The 16,429-nt window shown below is 38.2% G+C and overlaps 2 protein-coding genes and 1 long non-coding RNA gene across 5 annotated transcripts in view; 2 read left to right on the top strand and 1 right to left on the bottom strand.

Annotated features, from left to right (window-relative positions):
- Nucleotides 1–2,300: 2,300 nt before the first annotated feature.
- On the bottom strand, nucleotides 2,301–11,281 carry LOC126396213 (uncharacterized). The gene is made up of 4 exons (XR_007570541.1): nucleotides 11,037–11,281; nucleotides 7,454–7,553; nucleotides 4,176–4,269; nucleotides 2,301–2,433 (listed from the first exon to the last, which is right to left on the bottom strand). It is a non-coding gene; the product is annotated as an uncharacterized LOC126396213 (long non-coding RNA).
- Nucleotides 4,747–14,380, top strand: LOC126396210 (uncharacterized). 2 transcript variants are annotated; one of them, XM_050054103.1, is made up of 5 exons: nucleotides 4,747–4,814; nucleotides 5,050–5,439; nucleotides 6,891–6,947; nucleotides 7,456–7,581; nucleotides 13,920–14,380. In XM_050054103.1, the coding sequence occupies exons 1-5, from the start codon at nucleotides 4,769–4,771 to the stop codon at nucleotides 14,123–14,125; spliced, it is 825 nt and encodes a 274-aa protein (XP_049910060.1). In that variant the 5' UTR covers nucleotides 4,747–4,768; the 3' UTR covers nucleotides 14,126–14,380. The 2 variants fall into 2 exon arrangements, with proteins under 2 accessions (XP_049910060.1, XP_049910061.1); XM_050054104.1 differs by lacking the exon at nucleotides 6,891–6,947.
- A 1,006-nt stretch (nucleotides 14,381–15,386) lies between these two features.
- Nucleotides 15,387–16,429, top strand: part of si:ch211-129c21.1 (uncharacterized protein LOC563087 homolog) — a 32,357-nt gene continuing 31,314 nt past the window's right edge. For both annotated transcript variants that reach the window (XM_050054073.1, XM_050054074.1), the window contains exon 1: nucleotides 15,387–15,695. The gene's annotated coding sequence lies outside the window, so the exon portion shown is untranslated. The remainder of the gene's footprint in view (nucleotides 15,696–16,429) is intronic.

The raw sequence follows: 16,429 nt of genomic DNA, 5'->3' as shown, positions 1-16,429 counted from the left end.
TGCTGCAATTCACCATTTGTCCTGGATGCATCACCCTCGCTTGTTGGAAGGAGGCAGGGATGGTCAGTATTTCTATTACTTGTATTTAAAATACGTATTTCAATTACATTTGAGTATTTTGTAATTTGTATTTGATGAGGCCGATAAAAAGCAAATGTGATTTGTAACAAAATACTTTTGAGTGCAGTAATTTTGTATTTAAAATACTCAAAATACTTTCTCCACGAATCAAAAAACAAAAATAATAGGCTACACATTCTTATAATATTGGATGTAACAATATTTTTTACTTTATATATATATATATGTTTTTTTTTTAAAACTTGGGCCATTCAATGGGCCCTTCAGTGACCTAGTGGTCTGTTTTACTGGACTGTGCATAACATTGGAAATTGTATGTTGTTGTGGTTGATGCTTGGGATGAGTATGCTACCAATGAATTGCCTCACGTGAGATCAATAAAGTTGTCTGAATCTAAATCTGAATCAACAGATAATATTTTAGGGTAGCCTACATGTCCCTAGCTTTTTTTCTTTTCTTCATCTGAAACAAGTTGAACACGGGGCTCCAAAGGCTCCAAGTTAGACAGCAAACAAGTTCACAGCACAGCTAGATTAGACTTGTCAGGCATGCTGCTCACGTGGATGGACCCACACTGCCAGTAGACTACCTTGCTGCTCACGTCTTCCAAGTTCAACAGATTGTCTGTCAAGGTAAATATTTTATCTGAGTGTGACAGATGTCAACTGGCTTGATGTGTGATTTATGTCTGGGTCTGGCTACATAGCCTATTGTATAAATACATGGTGATGATAGTTATAATATCAAGCTAGAGATGCTTATGCTAACTGCCTTATTCACTGTGTAACTGCTAACTGTGTATATCCTATAGCCCAAACCTGAATACTCTGCTATATCAAATTGTGAGAAAACAAGCGTAAATCTGCAATAACTGCGACCAAATTTGCTACTATCACGCCATTAATGAATGAATCATGGTTGTTATTTCTGGCATAGTTACTCATGGTCTCTAATTGCAGCATGTACATTTTGAGCATTTTTGGTCAAGGACTTTTTGAGTTATTCACAAAAAGCTTTGTGGACCGACCGACCGACCAACCGACCGACAGAGTGACTATAGAGCTGCGGGTCGCTGCTATAAAGAAAAAGACAAAAAGTATTTTCTGTATTTGAAAATACAAAATACATGTATTTTATTTTGATACATTTATTTGAGGGGTATTTTGTATTTTTTTTTATCAAAATACATTTTGCCCATCTCTGGAAGGAGGTATGATTTAGTAAATAGGTGTCCAGGGCGGTATTCATTCAGGATGCCATCACCCCAAAGCAGACTCAAATGGCAGAATAAGAGTTCACTGAGGTTATTAATCAGGCCAGGTAGTTTAATGGAGACTGTAGACAGGCAGGTTGGAGCAGGTAAATGAACAGTCTTCACTGGTCAAAAGGTAGGTTTGGTACACAGAGGGGCTTCCAATGAAGGCAAACAAATCCAACAGGGATGGATCAGAGTCAGAGTCAATCAACAGGTTAAATCCTAAAACCAAGAAACAACACTGGGAAACAAAAGGCTGTAACGCTCAACACACAAGGAGCTGAGACGAGCTGACACTGAGAGAAAACAAGACACACACTAAACACTGTGGTGAGGGGAAGGATAATGAGACACAGGTGAGGCTGATCAGGGCGGGACAGACAATCAGACACAGGTGAGGTCATCAAAAGGGAGGGAAAACACACACGGGCAGGAAGTGAAGTGATCTGAAACGAGGGGAGATGTGAGTTTCAAACTAACACAGGAAACAACATGAATGCATGAAATAAGAAACATGACCTAAGACCTGAGCTGTGACACCACAGGGCTGTGTGCTGTCACCACTGCTGTTTTCCATGTATACAAAGGAAATGACCGCCCACAGCAACAATGTCAAGCTGTTTAAATATGCGGATGGTATGTCTCCGGTTGCTCCTCTGCTGGAAGATAATGCCACGTATGAAGAGGCTTACTTTAATCAGGTCACTAATCTTCAGGACTGGTGTCAGGCGAGTAAACTGGAAATGAATGTGACCCTACACAAACAAACAAAACCAGATGGAGCCAGTCATGTCCTGCGGGTCGTAATCAATAACCAGCCTGGAGAAAAAGTGGAACAGACTTGAACTTTTAATGAAAACTCAGAGAGCATTTTATCATTCAACATCACAGCATGGTACGTTACAGCAGCCTGAGTGCAGAGAGCAAAAACAAGCTCTCCAAGACTGTCAGTATTTCGGGGAAGGTGATCGGCACGTCACAGAAACAACTCTGTCATGTGTCTGACAGTGCTGTACGCAGGAGGGCCAAACATACAGTTGCTGATGCTTCACATCTATTACACTCAGAGTTTGAGCTGCTCCCGTCTGGGCGTCGACCTAGAACCAGTCGGAACATATATAAGAGGTCCTTTATTCTCTATGCCAAACAGGCCATGAGCACAGAATGACTGCATCAGGTAACACCACTATTTTTATAAGACGTGCTCTCTTTTACTGTTTTACTGTTTTCCTGCTCCCACCTGCCTGTTTGCACTATTGTGTCACATACATTGTAAAACTGTACATTAAAGGATAACTTTTCAACCTGGGCCCTATTTCCCCATGTGTATGTGTGCGTATGATTCATAGGTACAACTCCTTCTATAATTGGTTCAGTATTACAGAGATAGCAGTGGCGATCTGAACCGGTCAGTGGCGAAAAAAAGCACTTTTAATGCACAAACTTATACGGGACGCATTTGCCCCCGTTACCGTTTTAGCTTGTTTCGCGGCTCCTGGCTGCATCCGCCTCCCTCAATACTGAACCAATTTTAGAACGAGTTGTACCTATGAATCATACGCACACATACACATGGGGAAATAGGGCCCAGGTTGAAAAATACCGAAGTTGTCCACCCAATAATGGTGTTAAGGTACAGTTGAGCAATAATGCAACAATAATGTATCACTATTCCTTATTTTAGTACCTTTTACAAAAAAGTTTGTTTATAATATTTATATTTATATATAATTTTATTCTATTTTATTTTTATTCATATATTCATATTAGACCTTACATTGCAATACCAGTAATAAAACGAAATAAAACAAAATTTAATTTGCAGTGTTATCTGTTCATGTATTTATCTTCATTTTGCATTATATCTTTTCCAGCATTCTTATTCCTTAATTCACTTTTTTTTTTTACTTTGTTTTGGTTCATAATTTTATATACACATTTGTATTTTATTTTATTTTGTTTTATTTCATTTCATTTCATTTTCAAATTATACAATACCTGCACTGTCAACCACCTATATTTGCACTAATATTATAACCTATTGTAGTAACAGCTCTCTATCTATCTATCTATCTATCTATCTATCTATCTATCTATCTATCTATCTATCTATCTATATGCTGGATTATTTTGTTCTGTTTGCATAAATTGAAACAACATAAATACCTTTTGTTTCAGAGACACATCTTTAATAATTTCCAACCCAAAAATATTTAAATGTGCAACAAGCTACACATAAAATATCAGAGCACACAAGGAGCTCCATGTCTGTAGGCCTACTGTTTTTCAATAGCAGCCTTCCATAGTGTAAATGTGTAGTATTTCCACTTTAATTGAAAGTACAGATGAGTTATATTTCAGCCACAGGACCTGCTCAAACCTAAACTACTGTTCCACTAACAGAATGATGAGATTATTTCACTGCTCCATTACAGACATTACAGACCTACTTTCAGTCTCTGTGAAAATAAAGTTCATATGCTTGAGGTTTCAGATGTTACACACCCCTGTACACTTGAGATGTTTTTTTCTTGTGTTTTTTTTTTGTCTCCGCTGTCCTGAACAGATAAAACACTTATTATCACATTGCACCCTTCTTCAAGGGACTTAAAGACGAGTTTATACCAGATATTAGGGTAAATCAGTGCTACGTAGATTCCAGGTTTTAATCACCTAAACCTGTAAAACATCTCAAACTTAGAGTTAGATGAGATCTTAGTGGTTACTCTGTTTTAAAGTGTCTCTGTTAGCACCTCAACACATTTGTATGAAACTACACTGTGAGAAAAATCACACTTATTATATAATCTCTGATCTTTGCCGTCTCTCCTGCAATTACCTTGTAAACTGTGGTTGGAGATTGAATCTGAAAGTTCATCAAGCTCAGTTGTGTCTTGTCACAGGAAGCTCAGCGCTCATTTTCTTGTACGCCGCTGTGGGGATAAGGTAAATGTGTTTTAGCACCCTTGCACCAAAACCCACAAGGGTTTCACAAACCCCTCGGATCTTCGTTGTGTGCCCTGTTTTTATTTGTGTTCAGCGCGTTGCCACCGACATCTGACACTACCAACCTGCAGAGGTGTGACTACAGCAGGATGTTCTTTTTTAGCAATGAGGAAGCATCCAGCTTTGATGTCTTTTGATTAAAACAAAATGAAACAGTAATGCAGTAGTGTTTAGTCCGGGATTTCTCTGGTCTGTTTGAAAGCCTACACTGTTTTCCATCTAAATGTGTTGTGTGTGCAACCTCCACCACAGTCAGTCCCCTCCTCAGACAACAACTTATTCTCACAGTACACTTAAAAGAAAAGAAAAAAAACCTCCTCCCACCTACACACTTTTTTTTGTCTAGCTCTGTCAGATGTGCAGACAGGCTCACAGCAGACAGGATGAGCAGAAGAAGACAACGAAGACCACCTCTCACATGATACGATGGAAATGTGGCTGACACGGTCGACTCTGGTGGTGTTACTCACAGGTAAGGGTCCTGAAAACTGACAATTCACTGACAGCAAAGCCATGAAGATAAAACATTAGGGTGTTTAATGAGACAATTAATTAACTGAATGAAAGTTAATGTGTGCAGAGCTGCAGTAGAATTAAACACATTCACCTGTTACTGTACTGCTTTTACTAGCCGATGCTGCAAAGTGATTAAAGTAGTATCTATCTATCTATCTATCTATCTATCTATCTATCTATCTATCTATCAGCAGTCTTGGTGATATCAGGTCAAGCTCCTGTGATTCTGGATGAGAACATCAGAGAAGAGAGAGTTCCTTCTGGTTCCTCTTTGACTTTCCACTGCCGTTTGAGGACAGAGAACCATTCCAGACTACGAGTGGTCTGGTATTTCAAACGCTCTGGATCTTTGGTCAATGATTCACTCAGAATACTACATGAAGACATGGTTAACAAGTCTGCAAGGACCTCCACCGTGGCGTCTAACTTGAAGGATGAAGGGCGAGACACTGAGGGGACTTTGGCGGAGTACACTTTATCAAATGCAACAGAGGAGAACAGCGGATGGTACTTTTGCAAAGTCATAATAGAGATTCCCTTTTTAACCAAAAAGTGGAGCAATGGAACAGAAGTAGTTATTTGTAAGTATTACATGTAACTGATGAGGCTGGTGACACTTTATTTATTTCTATTTCTGTGTAAGTACATTGAGAACAAAAAAGAAAGTGTCAGATTCTTTGTATGTGTTCACAAACTCGGCCAGTGAAGCTGATTCTGATTTAAATTTCACATTTAGAAACAATATACAAACAATTAACAAATGGCTTATAATGCACTATAATGTAGTTGTTTTTAAGTCTTTATTAATGTGCAGTGTTTGTCAGCGATGATGCTATAAAGTTATATTTGAATATATTTTCATTCGTGTTTAGAGACCAGTAGGTGCCCACAGGAGGAGGTACGCTTGTTGACAAATACATTAATAAACACTTAAATCCAGGGTACAAAAATTAGCACTGTGCACCTGTTGGTAAAATATGTAAGTGGCTGATGGGTTTGCTTCACTCATCAGCCAAAAATACATTAAACGGTTATGGCAATAATTTGATCCCTTAATAGATACACGTGTCTGCTATTATCAAGTTTTTTAGAGCCCGGAGTTGAGACACCCTCTGAGCTAAAAAATTTAAATTTAAATTGAGAAAAACTGGAGTCTAAATATGAACACCTTTTATTTACAATGCCACTTGTTTGCACATTTCTTCAAGAAAAAGAAAGCATTTGTAATATTATTTTTTTTCGTAATAACGGACATATGAAATTTGGCTGTCTTTTGAATCATCGTTTCGGTGGCAGCTATCAGCTCAGCGTGGTTATCATAGGCTACAGATGGCTGGATTATGTAGGCTATTGAAAAAAAGAAAGAAAACAAACAAACAGAAAAGTTTATGACAACAACTTGAGAGTTAAAAAATTGTTGAACTCTGCACATTCAAAATATGCTCAGGGGTTGAAGCGTCGGCCTATATGGAGTTCATGGAGTAGTCATTCACTCTGTGACTTTGCAGTGCGTCTTCTTCAGTAAGGAAAAGTCTCGGTCTTGTTTTTGTTTACCTATAAACAATACTGTCAGGGAGAGCAGACACATTTTGGACATTTTGGCGCCACCGACAAAAAATTCGACAGCTAACAGCCACTAATACGCCAGGAAATCAGCTTTCCAGTGATGTTTTTTGTATGTAGCATAACTAAAAACAGTACTGCAGAATAAAAAAAAAACAAGAGACATAAACGTACTTTCACGCTGTCGTTTTTAAGACAGTGAGTAAATATGAGGATTAGTCAGACGGTCTCAGCTCTGAGGCTGAAAATGAGGAGGGTGTTGGCAGCATGGTGAACGGCAGAGTTGCTTTCTCACTTAAAGTCAAAGAGGTACCGTCCCTGCCGACCCTGCTCTCACAGGCTGCTTATAAATGTGAAATGAAGGGTTCATGAAGTGAAGTGTTGCCACGAAGCTTAACATGTCATGGAGGGACTCGTGAAAGAGTCTAGCCTGCTGTTACTAAATGAAATTTTGTTTCCTCCGTGACAGCGAAGAGCATCGAACACACAACGTACCCGTCACGACCCATAGTGACAGCTAAACAAGGTGTGTGTGCATGTGCGTGTGTGCGCATGTATGCATATGTGTGTGATTGTGTATGAGTGTGTATGTACGAAGTCATTATGGACAATAACGCACTGTGCATTTTAAGGACCCTGCACAGTCTGAGCTGTTATTGTAGCGGCCGTGATGCATGTGTTTTATTGGTGAGTGTTGCTTTGAAGTGACGGATATCCATTTATAGAGGTGATGAGATCCCAGGGCTGAGGAGGTCAGAGCTATTTCAAAGTGTTCATTTATTTATTCTGTGAGGTGTGAACTTGTGCATACACGCACACTGTGTTTGTCACTTGACAAATCCTCAGTTTAATCAGCTTTATTCTTGTGCAGGAGACATTTTGTACAGTAGCTGCTCTATAAGTCAAACTTCATGTGCTGAAGATTTAACGAAGCTGTGCCATGGCCTTATTTAACAATTGGCCTACTTATACACATTCTGTAATAAACTGGCATGTTTGCGATCACATTTTAAGACAAAGCTTTTCTCTTACAGCTCCCACAGACGGCCTCCCCATCATCGACCTCTGGATGTGGATCATACTGGGGGTGTCTGCTTTCATCCTGATCGTCCTCCTGGTCACATGTGTCTGTCTGAGAAGGAGACGGCGCAGAAACAGAGGTAACAGCCTTCCTCTTCAGTTGGAGGTTTTAGATAATCATCTACTGACACTACAGTAAACAGCATCTATAGATTGTAGATAAGCTCTGTAGGCAGAAGAAGCCGCAGGACTGTGATAAAAGCTGCTGTGTGGAAGTAAAAAGAGGGCAAGAAACAAAAAGGCAAACAATCTCAGAGAAAACATCAGATATGCTCTGATTGACTTCGTTTTTGCAAAGAATTTGCATTTAACAGATGAGAAGATTTTTTCTTGTGTGTCTCTGTTTGAGTGACAGCTCATGACGGCAGGTAGTTAGGTCTGCCCAACTCAGGTCCGGTGGATGCAAACTCTATGAGCAAGAGGTTCATGTGGTTTCACTGCAAAGTGAAAAAAGAGGCAGCCTGCCTTGTGCTGTGTGGTTGATGTAAAGATGACTCTCTAAAACAAACCACAGTCTAGAACCTCATTTTGAAGGCAGAGCTCAGTGCAGGAGGAACAAAGTGAAACTTGGTCACAGCCGACTGACCCATACTGAGAAAAACATCAGATATTTGCAGAAGCCATATCAGCAAAGCTGGAAAACCACCCACACTGCACCGCCCACCCACTCTTACTGCAATGCCAGTCATAGAGACAAGTTTACCTGTGAATTCTCCACAAGTCATTGTCTATAATTAACATGTAAAAATGTGTTTCTTTAAGCTCCCACAGGGGTGACTTCCAGCACTAATCATGTAAAATGAAACTAGGGCTGCAACTAACGATTATTTTCATTGTCGACTAATCTGTCGATTATTTCTTCGATTAGTCGACTAATCATTTTATCGAAAAATGTGTTAAAATGTTGAAAAATGTCGGTCTGTCTCTCCCAAACCTCAAAATTATGTCATCTAATGTCTTGTTTCCTACTCACGCCAAAGGGTTTTAGTTCACCGTCATGGGAGAGTGTGTAAAGCTGCCAATATCTGAACGTAAGAAGCTGCAATAAGAGTATTTTGGGTACTTTATAGTACTATGAAAAATGACTCAAACCGATTAGTCGATTACTAAAATAGTCACCGATTATTTTAATAGTCGATTAGTCATCGATTAGTCGATTAATCGTTGCAGCCCTAAATGAAACAGCAACTGTTTTAAGTTTAGTGTGAAATTTTCACACTTTTCTTTTGCCAAATTTTGTCAATTTGTTTCAGCTGAAACTATTTGTCAATCATTGATTGTTTGAGTAATTTACGATAAAACTGCAATTAATAGCCCGGGTTATTATCTGCTTAAATCACTGAAATCAACAGGCCTATATTTGGGGCAGGCCTTTAATTCCTTGCTCAACAAAGATGGGCAATACAATCAAATTGTTTATTCAAACCAGTATGAATATTACTTTAAAAATAAGGCGTCAAATCATTTGATCTAACTCTGACAGACAGAGCATCAGAGACAAGAGAGAGTTATGGCACTGGAGGATTACTTGAGGCACCCGGCACATTGACACAACACTTTATCCTGTTAAAACAATCCTCACAACTTGGATTAATTTTTATTAAAAACCTTCTTGACTCCTTTGATCTGAGGACCCTTACGGACCGGTTTCATACACCCAAAGAATTTCTATTAAAAAATGAACTGCTTGGTAATCAGACCAGGCCTCTAATTGAGACAAGCCTTTATTTGTCAAAATGTGTAGCCACACTGGGCCAGTAAAAGGGACTGGGTGTTTGATTGGGACCCGGCTTTTAAGTGAAGTTTTGAGGTAATCAGATAAAAACTACAATCATTCATGTTGTAGCTTCTCTCGAGTGAAGATTTGCTGCTTCTCTCTGTTTTTATATCACTGTAACTGAATATCTTTGGGCGCGGGCAAAGGTTTTGTTTTTAAGTGTTTAGGGGGAGGACACGAATGAAACTATTTTTTGCAAAGATTTGAGCATCAAACATAATTTCCTGCATTGCGGTAGTTTTTTGCACTAATTTGTCCCTTGCTACATCCGTTTATGGTGTAAATGTCTTTAATTTTGTCAGAATGAAAGTCCTCTGCTACTACAAGTTTTTGCTGGAGGGGAACAAATGCACATGGTGTAAATATGGAGGAGGACGTGTCACCTACATCGCCCCGAAATCTATCTGATCTAAATCAATGTCTTTGGGTTTTGTACTTTTGGTCAGACAAAAAAAAAAGACATTAGAAGATGTCAGCTTCGACATTTTTCAGTATTTTACCCACATGTTATACATTATTAATCATTTAATTGAGGGGCAGATTAATTGATGGTGACATAATCATTGACTGTGGCCCTAATTGACCTATGGCTAAGCCACGCCCCCCTCCACTCACTCGGACAAAATATCAACATTCAGTAGCCATGTTTCCATCAGCCTGTTTAGATGCGCATCTAGAAGTATTGCATCGGAAAATTATGATGGAAACGCCAAAATTCAAATTAAAATCCCCTGATTTACACAAACTAAAACATGCTTGCAAAACGGGGGATGGAAACAGTTATGTTCAAATTAAGTCTGACGTAGCGCACCTCTCTCCATGGTGATATCCACACTCCGGGTCGGGAAAGCGGTAATGCATTTACAAGCTGGTTGCCAACCGGCAGAAAACATAGAAGAAGAAGAATGCGAGACTTGTTTTGTTTCCGGTTCTGCGGAAAACTCGTGCAAGTTCGTAGTTTTCACCAAAGTCCGTACATTTAATGGAAACACACAGGATTCGTATTTCTTTTAATGCACATTTCCCAATGATTTGAATCACTTTTGGATGGAAACATAGCTAATGACCGGCGCTATGGCAGGTGTCACAGTACACGGCATTTCACAGGAGGCAATTTCAATTGATGATTTTTGGAGACATAACGATCAGATGTCATTGAGAAGTAACCAAAAGGGCCTAAACTACACATTGGAGGGATATATTCATCATTTTATTGTTGAGAAGGTCGATGAAAATCTTAAATTACAAGCCAAAATTTACAGGTCACAGTGTACGCTTGTGAACCGCATCTGGTTGCCGTCACCATCAAAGACAACAAGTTAAAGTGCCACTGAAGTTAAGGTTTTTGGCTCAGAATATGAGAAAAGGATAACGGCCTTTTTACCATCTTTACCAAGAGTGTCTCTCCGTTAGTTTGGTGCTACAGTATTTACACTGAATCATTCAGCATAACGTTTGCCAACCTTTGTTATCTCTGCCATTACAGATAAGTTAATGAAGCTAAGCTCCAGAAGTTAACGTTAGCTTAACTAGAGCCCTTTGGACAACAGCTAACAATGATGTACGATCACCAAAGTACAAAACTAGAACAAAATAGGCTAATGAACTCCCAGCAAACAAGGTGACATGATGAACAACGCAGCTAGGAGCTAACGTTAGGCTAACTTTAGCTAACGTTAGCTAGAGATGTTAAAGATAACTTTATATTTCTTTCCAGCAAAGTGACAATATGTTGCCTCAAACACAATGTTGACTTACCTTAGAACAGATGTAGACATCATTGTTAATCTTATTCACGTTGAGTTGATGTTGTGGTCTAACGTTACCACACAACTTTATCCAAAGGAGACACTTTTCTCGGTTGAGATGTGGTTTAAAGTGTAAAAAATACACCTGGTCGCCCAGCCTCTCAGGATACCTTGTGTCAGAGTTGCATGTACCCCATGCACACCGTTTGACCATTTTTAATCTTCAAATCTCAGAAAAAGCTCATAAAACCGAACAAAACTGACTTTCTGTAATGCATTTCAATGGACGTCCAGACAGAGAATGTCCCAGTGTATGGGAATGGCTATACGCACTGTGATTGGCTCATCGTGTTTGAGGGCGGGGCTTAGTCATAGGTCAATTCTGTCACTATATATTAACTTGGGTCACAGTTTTGTTGCTGCTCTCACACAGAAGTCAGACTTCTCTTTAACTGAACCAGTAACACATTGAGTACGTCTTGGTGATCAAATTGCTGCTTCTTCAGTGGAGTTTATTACGCAAAATATTTCAGCCACCGCTCACAACCTTTCAAACATCACATTTCATAATTTCACTGAAAATATAACGCCAAAAGAGGTGGTAGCAGGTGACGCTTTAAATCTAGATTCAATGGTCTTTAGATTTATTTTAGTTTACAATCTGTGACTGTTGTCATTTTTAGCTTATAATCTTTCGAGCTCATTTATGTCGTGTGCAAACCTTTTATGTTATTGATGTAGTTTCATGTTGGTACAATATTATCAGACATCACAGAGGGACAACGGGCCGCTCATGCAGAGGGGAAGATGAGTAAGAGGGCCTGAATGTGGTGATTTGGCCGCACAGGATGCAGATAGAAGTAGGACAAAGCTACACACTACCTACAGCACACACAGGGGATGTTGTGTCATGCCACAAGTTTTTTTTGTGTGTTATAAGTAACCCGGGGTTCATTAAAAAGCAACTACCTGGAGGAGCGTAGCCGGTAACTACCACAGCTGACACACAGAAAGGTGCAGAGGTCGGCCGGAAGTTTGCCCAGTATTGCTTTATAGATAGAAATATACTAATGCTGCTGTCTGTGAGTGGTCGATGACGTCCAGCCACCAAATCATAAAGATGCAGTGATGATTCAGGGACTTTGCATTTGTAATAAAACATAGAGCTGCATGGTACACTGAATCAAAGCTATGTTAAATGGAGGAGGCTGCATGCGTACACAACATGTCACCGTAATCGATCACAGACAGAAACGTAGCTTTTTATAGTTGCTGTAAGGTGCTAAGTGTGAAACAGGGACTCAGTGGAAAGGTGCACACGGACAGCAAGAAGTCCGTAAATGTGTTTTTGTTGAAGCTGATGTTTGCTTGATGGAAACTTTTCAGGATATTTAATTTGGTTGCTGCCTCTGTAACACCTCAGTGAAACCTCATGAAATATAGAAACTTTCACTTTGACACAGTTCCTTTGTCATTTAACCTTCTTGACTATCAAGTTAAAAATGTTCCTCTTGGTGGCATTGATGCACTTATTGATTAATTAAAGGACTTTTGGAACTTGAGTTAAACATTTGAGAGAGTGGCACTTTTCACAGGCCAGATGAAGTGTTGTACTGCAGAGTATGAAGTGATGTTGTGTTTGCAGCTCATGTTTTGCAGCAGCACTGACACAGAAAATGTGCTGAAGTGACTGAAATGCAGAGAGCGTATCGGGGGCTTCCAGTCTAGCTGCAGTCAGGCCAGATGAAATGTGCAAACATTTCCTGATAGACTTTTAATTGCAAATCATCCTTAACTGACAGCATTTATAAAGAGTTAAAGAGTGTCTGTGAATCATTTATACCGTAAAGAAAGATTACAATATATGATTTATTAATATATCCGATCTTCATAGCAGCTTTTAGGCATATACTTGATACTTGGCTAATTAGCACCAATTTAATTTCACTGGGTGTAAAGACAGATAATTCACGACAAGGTACAGCAGTGCCAAACTGTAAGTAGAGATCAGCTTTAAAATAATAACCAGGAAAGTTACAGGAAATTTAATGTCAGACATATGGCCATCATTCTTCATAATATCAGGAAGAAGGGTTAGAAGTAAAGCTTTCTTTGCAATGAATAACAATTTATTACAAAAATTATTTTAACAATTTCCCCCCTGTTAACACTCTCAGGGTTAAACAGTTCTTTTAATTTAATTCAATTCAATTTAATTTAGTTTAATTTAATTCAATTTAATAATTCAGTTTTAATTTAATGTCATTTTTTGCATTTACAACATTTTCATTTTCATTTATTTTTAACCTGTATCTAGTCCCATTGAGGAGGTGTTCATCCTTCCTGAGGGAGATTTGTTCGAGTCAGCATTATAAAAAGTAAATAAACTAATAAATAAATCAGTTAAACAAACAGTACTTAAACAAAAATAATATAATATTTAGATTCTGTTCGATAATTTGGATGTATAACATACTGGCAGTGGTGGAAAGTGCATTTACTCGAGTATCATAGGTTTCTGTAACAAACTGATTAACTTGTACTTTGTATTTTTACTCCACTACATTTGTCGCAGCCTATTTTACAAGTTACTTTGCAGATTTAATAATTCAAAATATTGATCAACTAATGAACTATGATATATTTTAATAGCAGTATATGGATTAATTAAAATAACTCCACCTTTCCAGGCTGGGACATCAAAGGCATGTACAAAATAATGCATCAATAATTATAATCTAGAAATATAATATAATATAATATGATTCTGAAAAGTGCCATTCAGCATAATGACTTCCTTTAAGTTTATTTTGATGCTAATACTTGTGTGCTTCAGTTGAGTGAGTCTCAGCTCAACATCTGAAACTCATCTTGTTTGTGTGTCTTCATGCAGGAGAAGATCCTGTCTATGCAAACACTCGTCCTCGGCAGCCTTCACCTCGCCCAGGGATGGACAACCTGAAGACGGTTCCTTCCTCTCAACACCTCAGGAACCCGAGTCCCAGCAGGACCTACGATGACGGCAAGCGAAGATACAAACATCCAAAGTGTGATGGGACCTCAAAAACCTCCAAACCAGCTCATCATCATCATGTGTAGTTGTGGCCTGTAGCTGTGCTCACTGCAGTGAAACATGAATGATGTCTTTTACATTATAGTTTTTGTTTTTTTGTTTGTTTGTTTAGGCTTTTCCTTTAAACTCTAAGTGTGTACCTTATAGTTTGTGCTTCTTCTCAGGTATTTCCTGTGAAAATATTTTGAGCCACCAGATGGCAGAAGCTGTCAATGAGTAAATTCAAAATATTTTTTTTCTTTTATTTCTTTTATTTTAACATGTTTGAATATGTTGCTTTCGTATAATAAATAAGCAAATAGTGACAAATTCGATTTTTTTGTGTGTGAAATATGTAGTGTATCATTAGGTTTATATTAAAATCATAAAATCTCAAGATATTGAAAATGCAGCCTTTGTTATATCTTAATGTTTAGTGGCCTATATGTTATTGATTGTTACCCTGCCATAATAACAGTAACAATTTAATGTTGCATATCAATTTGGGATTAAATAAATGAATAGATCAGAGCGCTGTTACTACAGTAGATTAAAATGGTGGTGCAAACATAGGTGGTTGACAGTGCAGGTGTTGCAATGTAAGGTATAAGATAAAATGAAATAGAATAAAACAAAATAAAATATATGAACAGATGCCAATGCAAACTAACCTACTAACTGTTTTTAAATAATTAAATTAAATTAAATTCATTTTATTTTATTTTATTGTAGAAGGTGCTTAAAAGTAAAAACTGTAAAATAAGGAATAGGAATGCCGGAAAAAATAAAATATAAAATGAAGATAAATATATGAACAGATACCACTGAAAACTAACCAACTAACTTTTTAAAATTAAATTAACTTAAATTAAACTAATTAGATTAAATTAAATTAACTTAAATTAAATTTATTTCATTTTATTTTATTTTATTTTTTATTTATTTATTTTTTTATTTTATTTTATTTTATTTTATTTTATTGTAGAAGGTGCTTAAAAGTAAAAACTGTAAAATAAGGAATAGGAATGCTGGAAAAAATAAAATATAAAATGAAGATAAATATATGAACAGATACCACTGAAAACTAACCAACTAACTTTTAAAATTAAATTAACTTAAATAAAATAAAATAAAATTAGATTAAATTAAATTGAAATAAATCTTATTCAACTTCATTTTTTTAAATTTCATTTTACTGTAGAAGGTACTATAAAGTCGATAGGAGTACTATAAAGTACTATAGGAGGTGAATATCTAAATAAATACAAATGCAAATAGTGAGTAGAGAAACCAATGCAAAATGTGCAAAGGTTTAACACAACTAGTGACTGAAACACTTGAAGAATAAAACTTGAGAGCACAGGTAGTCCAGCTCATGGGCACATTAACATTATGCTGCAGCTCCAACTGATTGGCTGTTTTTGAAGAAAGGTAAATCAAACGTCACATGATCACCAGGCGCTGCCTTCCGCTGAGAGCTGCTGCCAGATAATCGCTCCCTGCAGGACTCAGATGTGGAGCGAACGTTACAGGTGGAGCAGAGTGTCGAGCCGGATCCAGGACCAGAAACACAGCAGCAGTCTCAACGGTCTCTGCAGATCCCGACAGCCTGTCCCGGTGAGTCTGATGCGGACCAGCCGCTCACTCGGTCACTTGTTTGTGCGCAGCTTTTTTCTCTGTCCCACTGGAGTGTTATTTTCCACGGAGCTCGGGCGGGTTTGGGAATTAGACTGGCAACCTGTGAGGCTGAGAGGTGCACACACTGTAACTTCTCTGTCTTATCTAAGATTATAGGATATATCTAATAATAGCAGCTGAAAGCTACACTAAGCAGTGGTAGGATATGCGTTTAAGCAGCCGTGCAAACACTTCCCACCGCCGCGGACACGGACACGGAGAGGCGCTCCAACTTGTAGGGTCTCTGCTGAAAGCTTCAGTGCAAGTGTGAAAGCAGCGGATATGATATGTGGTTAGAGCCTGCAGGCAGGGAGAGTGCTCTGGGATCACAACTGTGTTTATTAAGATTAAGTACACAGATCTTTCTCCAGTTAAAACCCAGTGACAAACTATTGTGCCTCCTTTAAATGCGCAAATCTCTCTGTAAACACTCCAGAGAGAGAAATCAGCAGCGTGTGAGCCTGTGGTCAGGTTTAACTTCTGTGCAACATTTGTCAATAATTTTATTTTTCTCCACACAAGCAGCTAAAAATCTATTTAAATGCATCAATAATTCACCAAGAGAAAATCTGAATGCCTGTTTTTACGCTCTGTCTGCAGCAGTGTGACTGAGTTTAAGTGTCTTACAGCAGTTTATGAGATGTCAGGGTGTGTGCAGTTTCATGGAGGGTGAG

The sequence above is a fragment of the Epinephelus moara genome, chromosome 10 (genome assembly GCF_006386435.1).
Source record: "Epinephelus moara isolate mb chromosome 10, YSFRI_EMoa_1.0, whole genome shotgun sequence".
NCBI classification, from domain to species: Eukaryota; Metazoa; Chordata; class Actinopteri; order Perciformes; family Serranidae; genus Epinephelus; species Epinephelus moara.
This window is presented reverse-complemented; position numbering and strand designations above follow the sequence as displayed.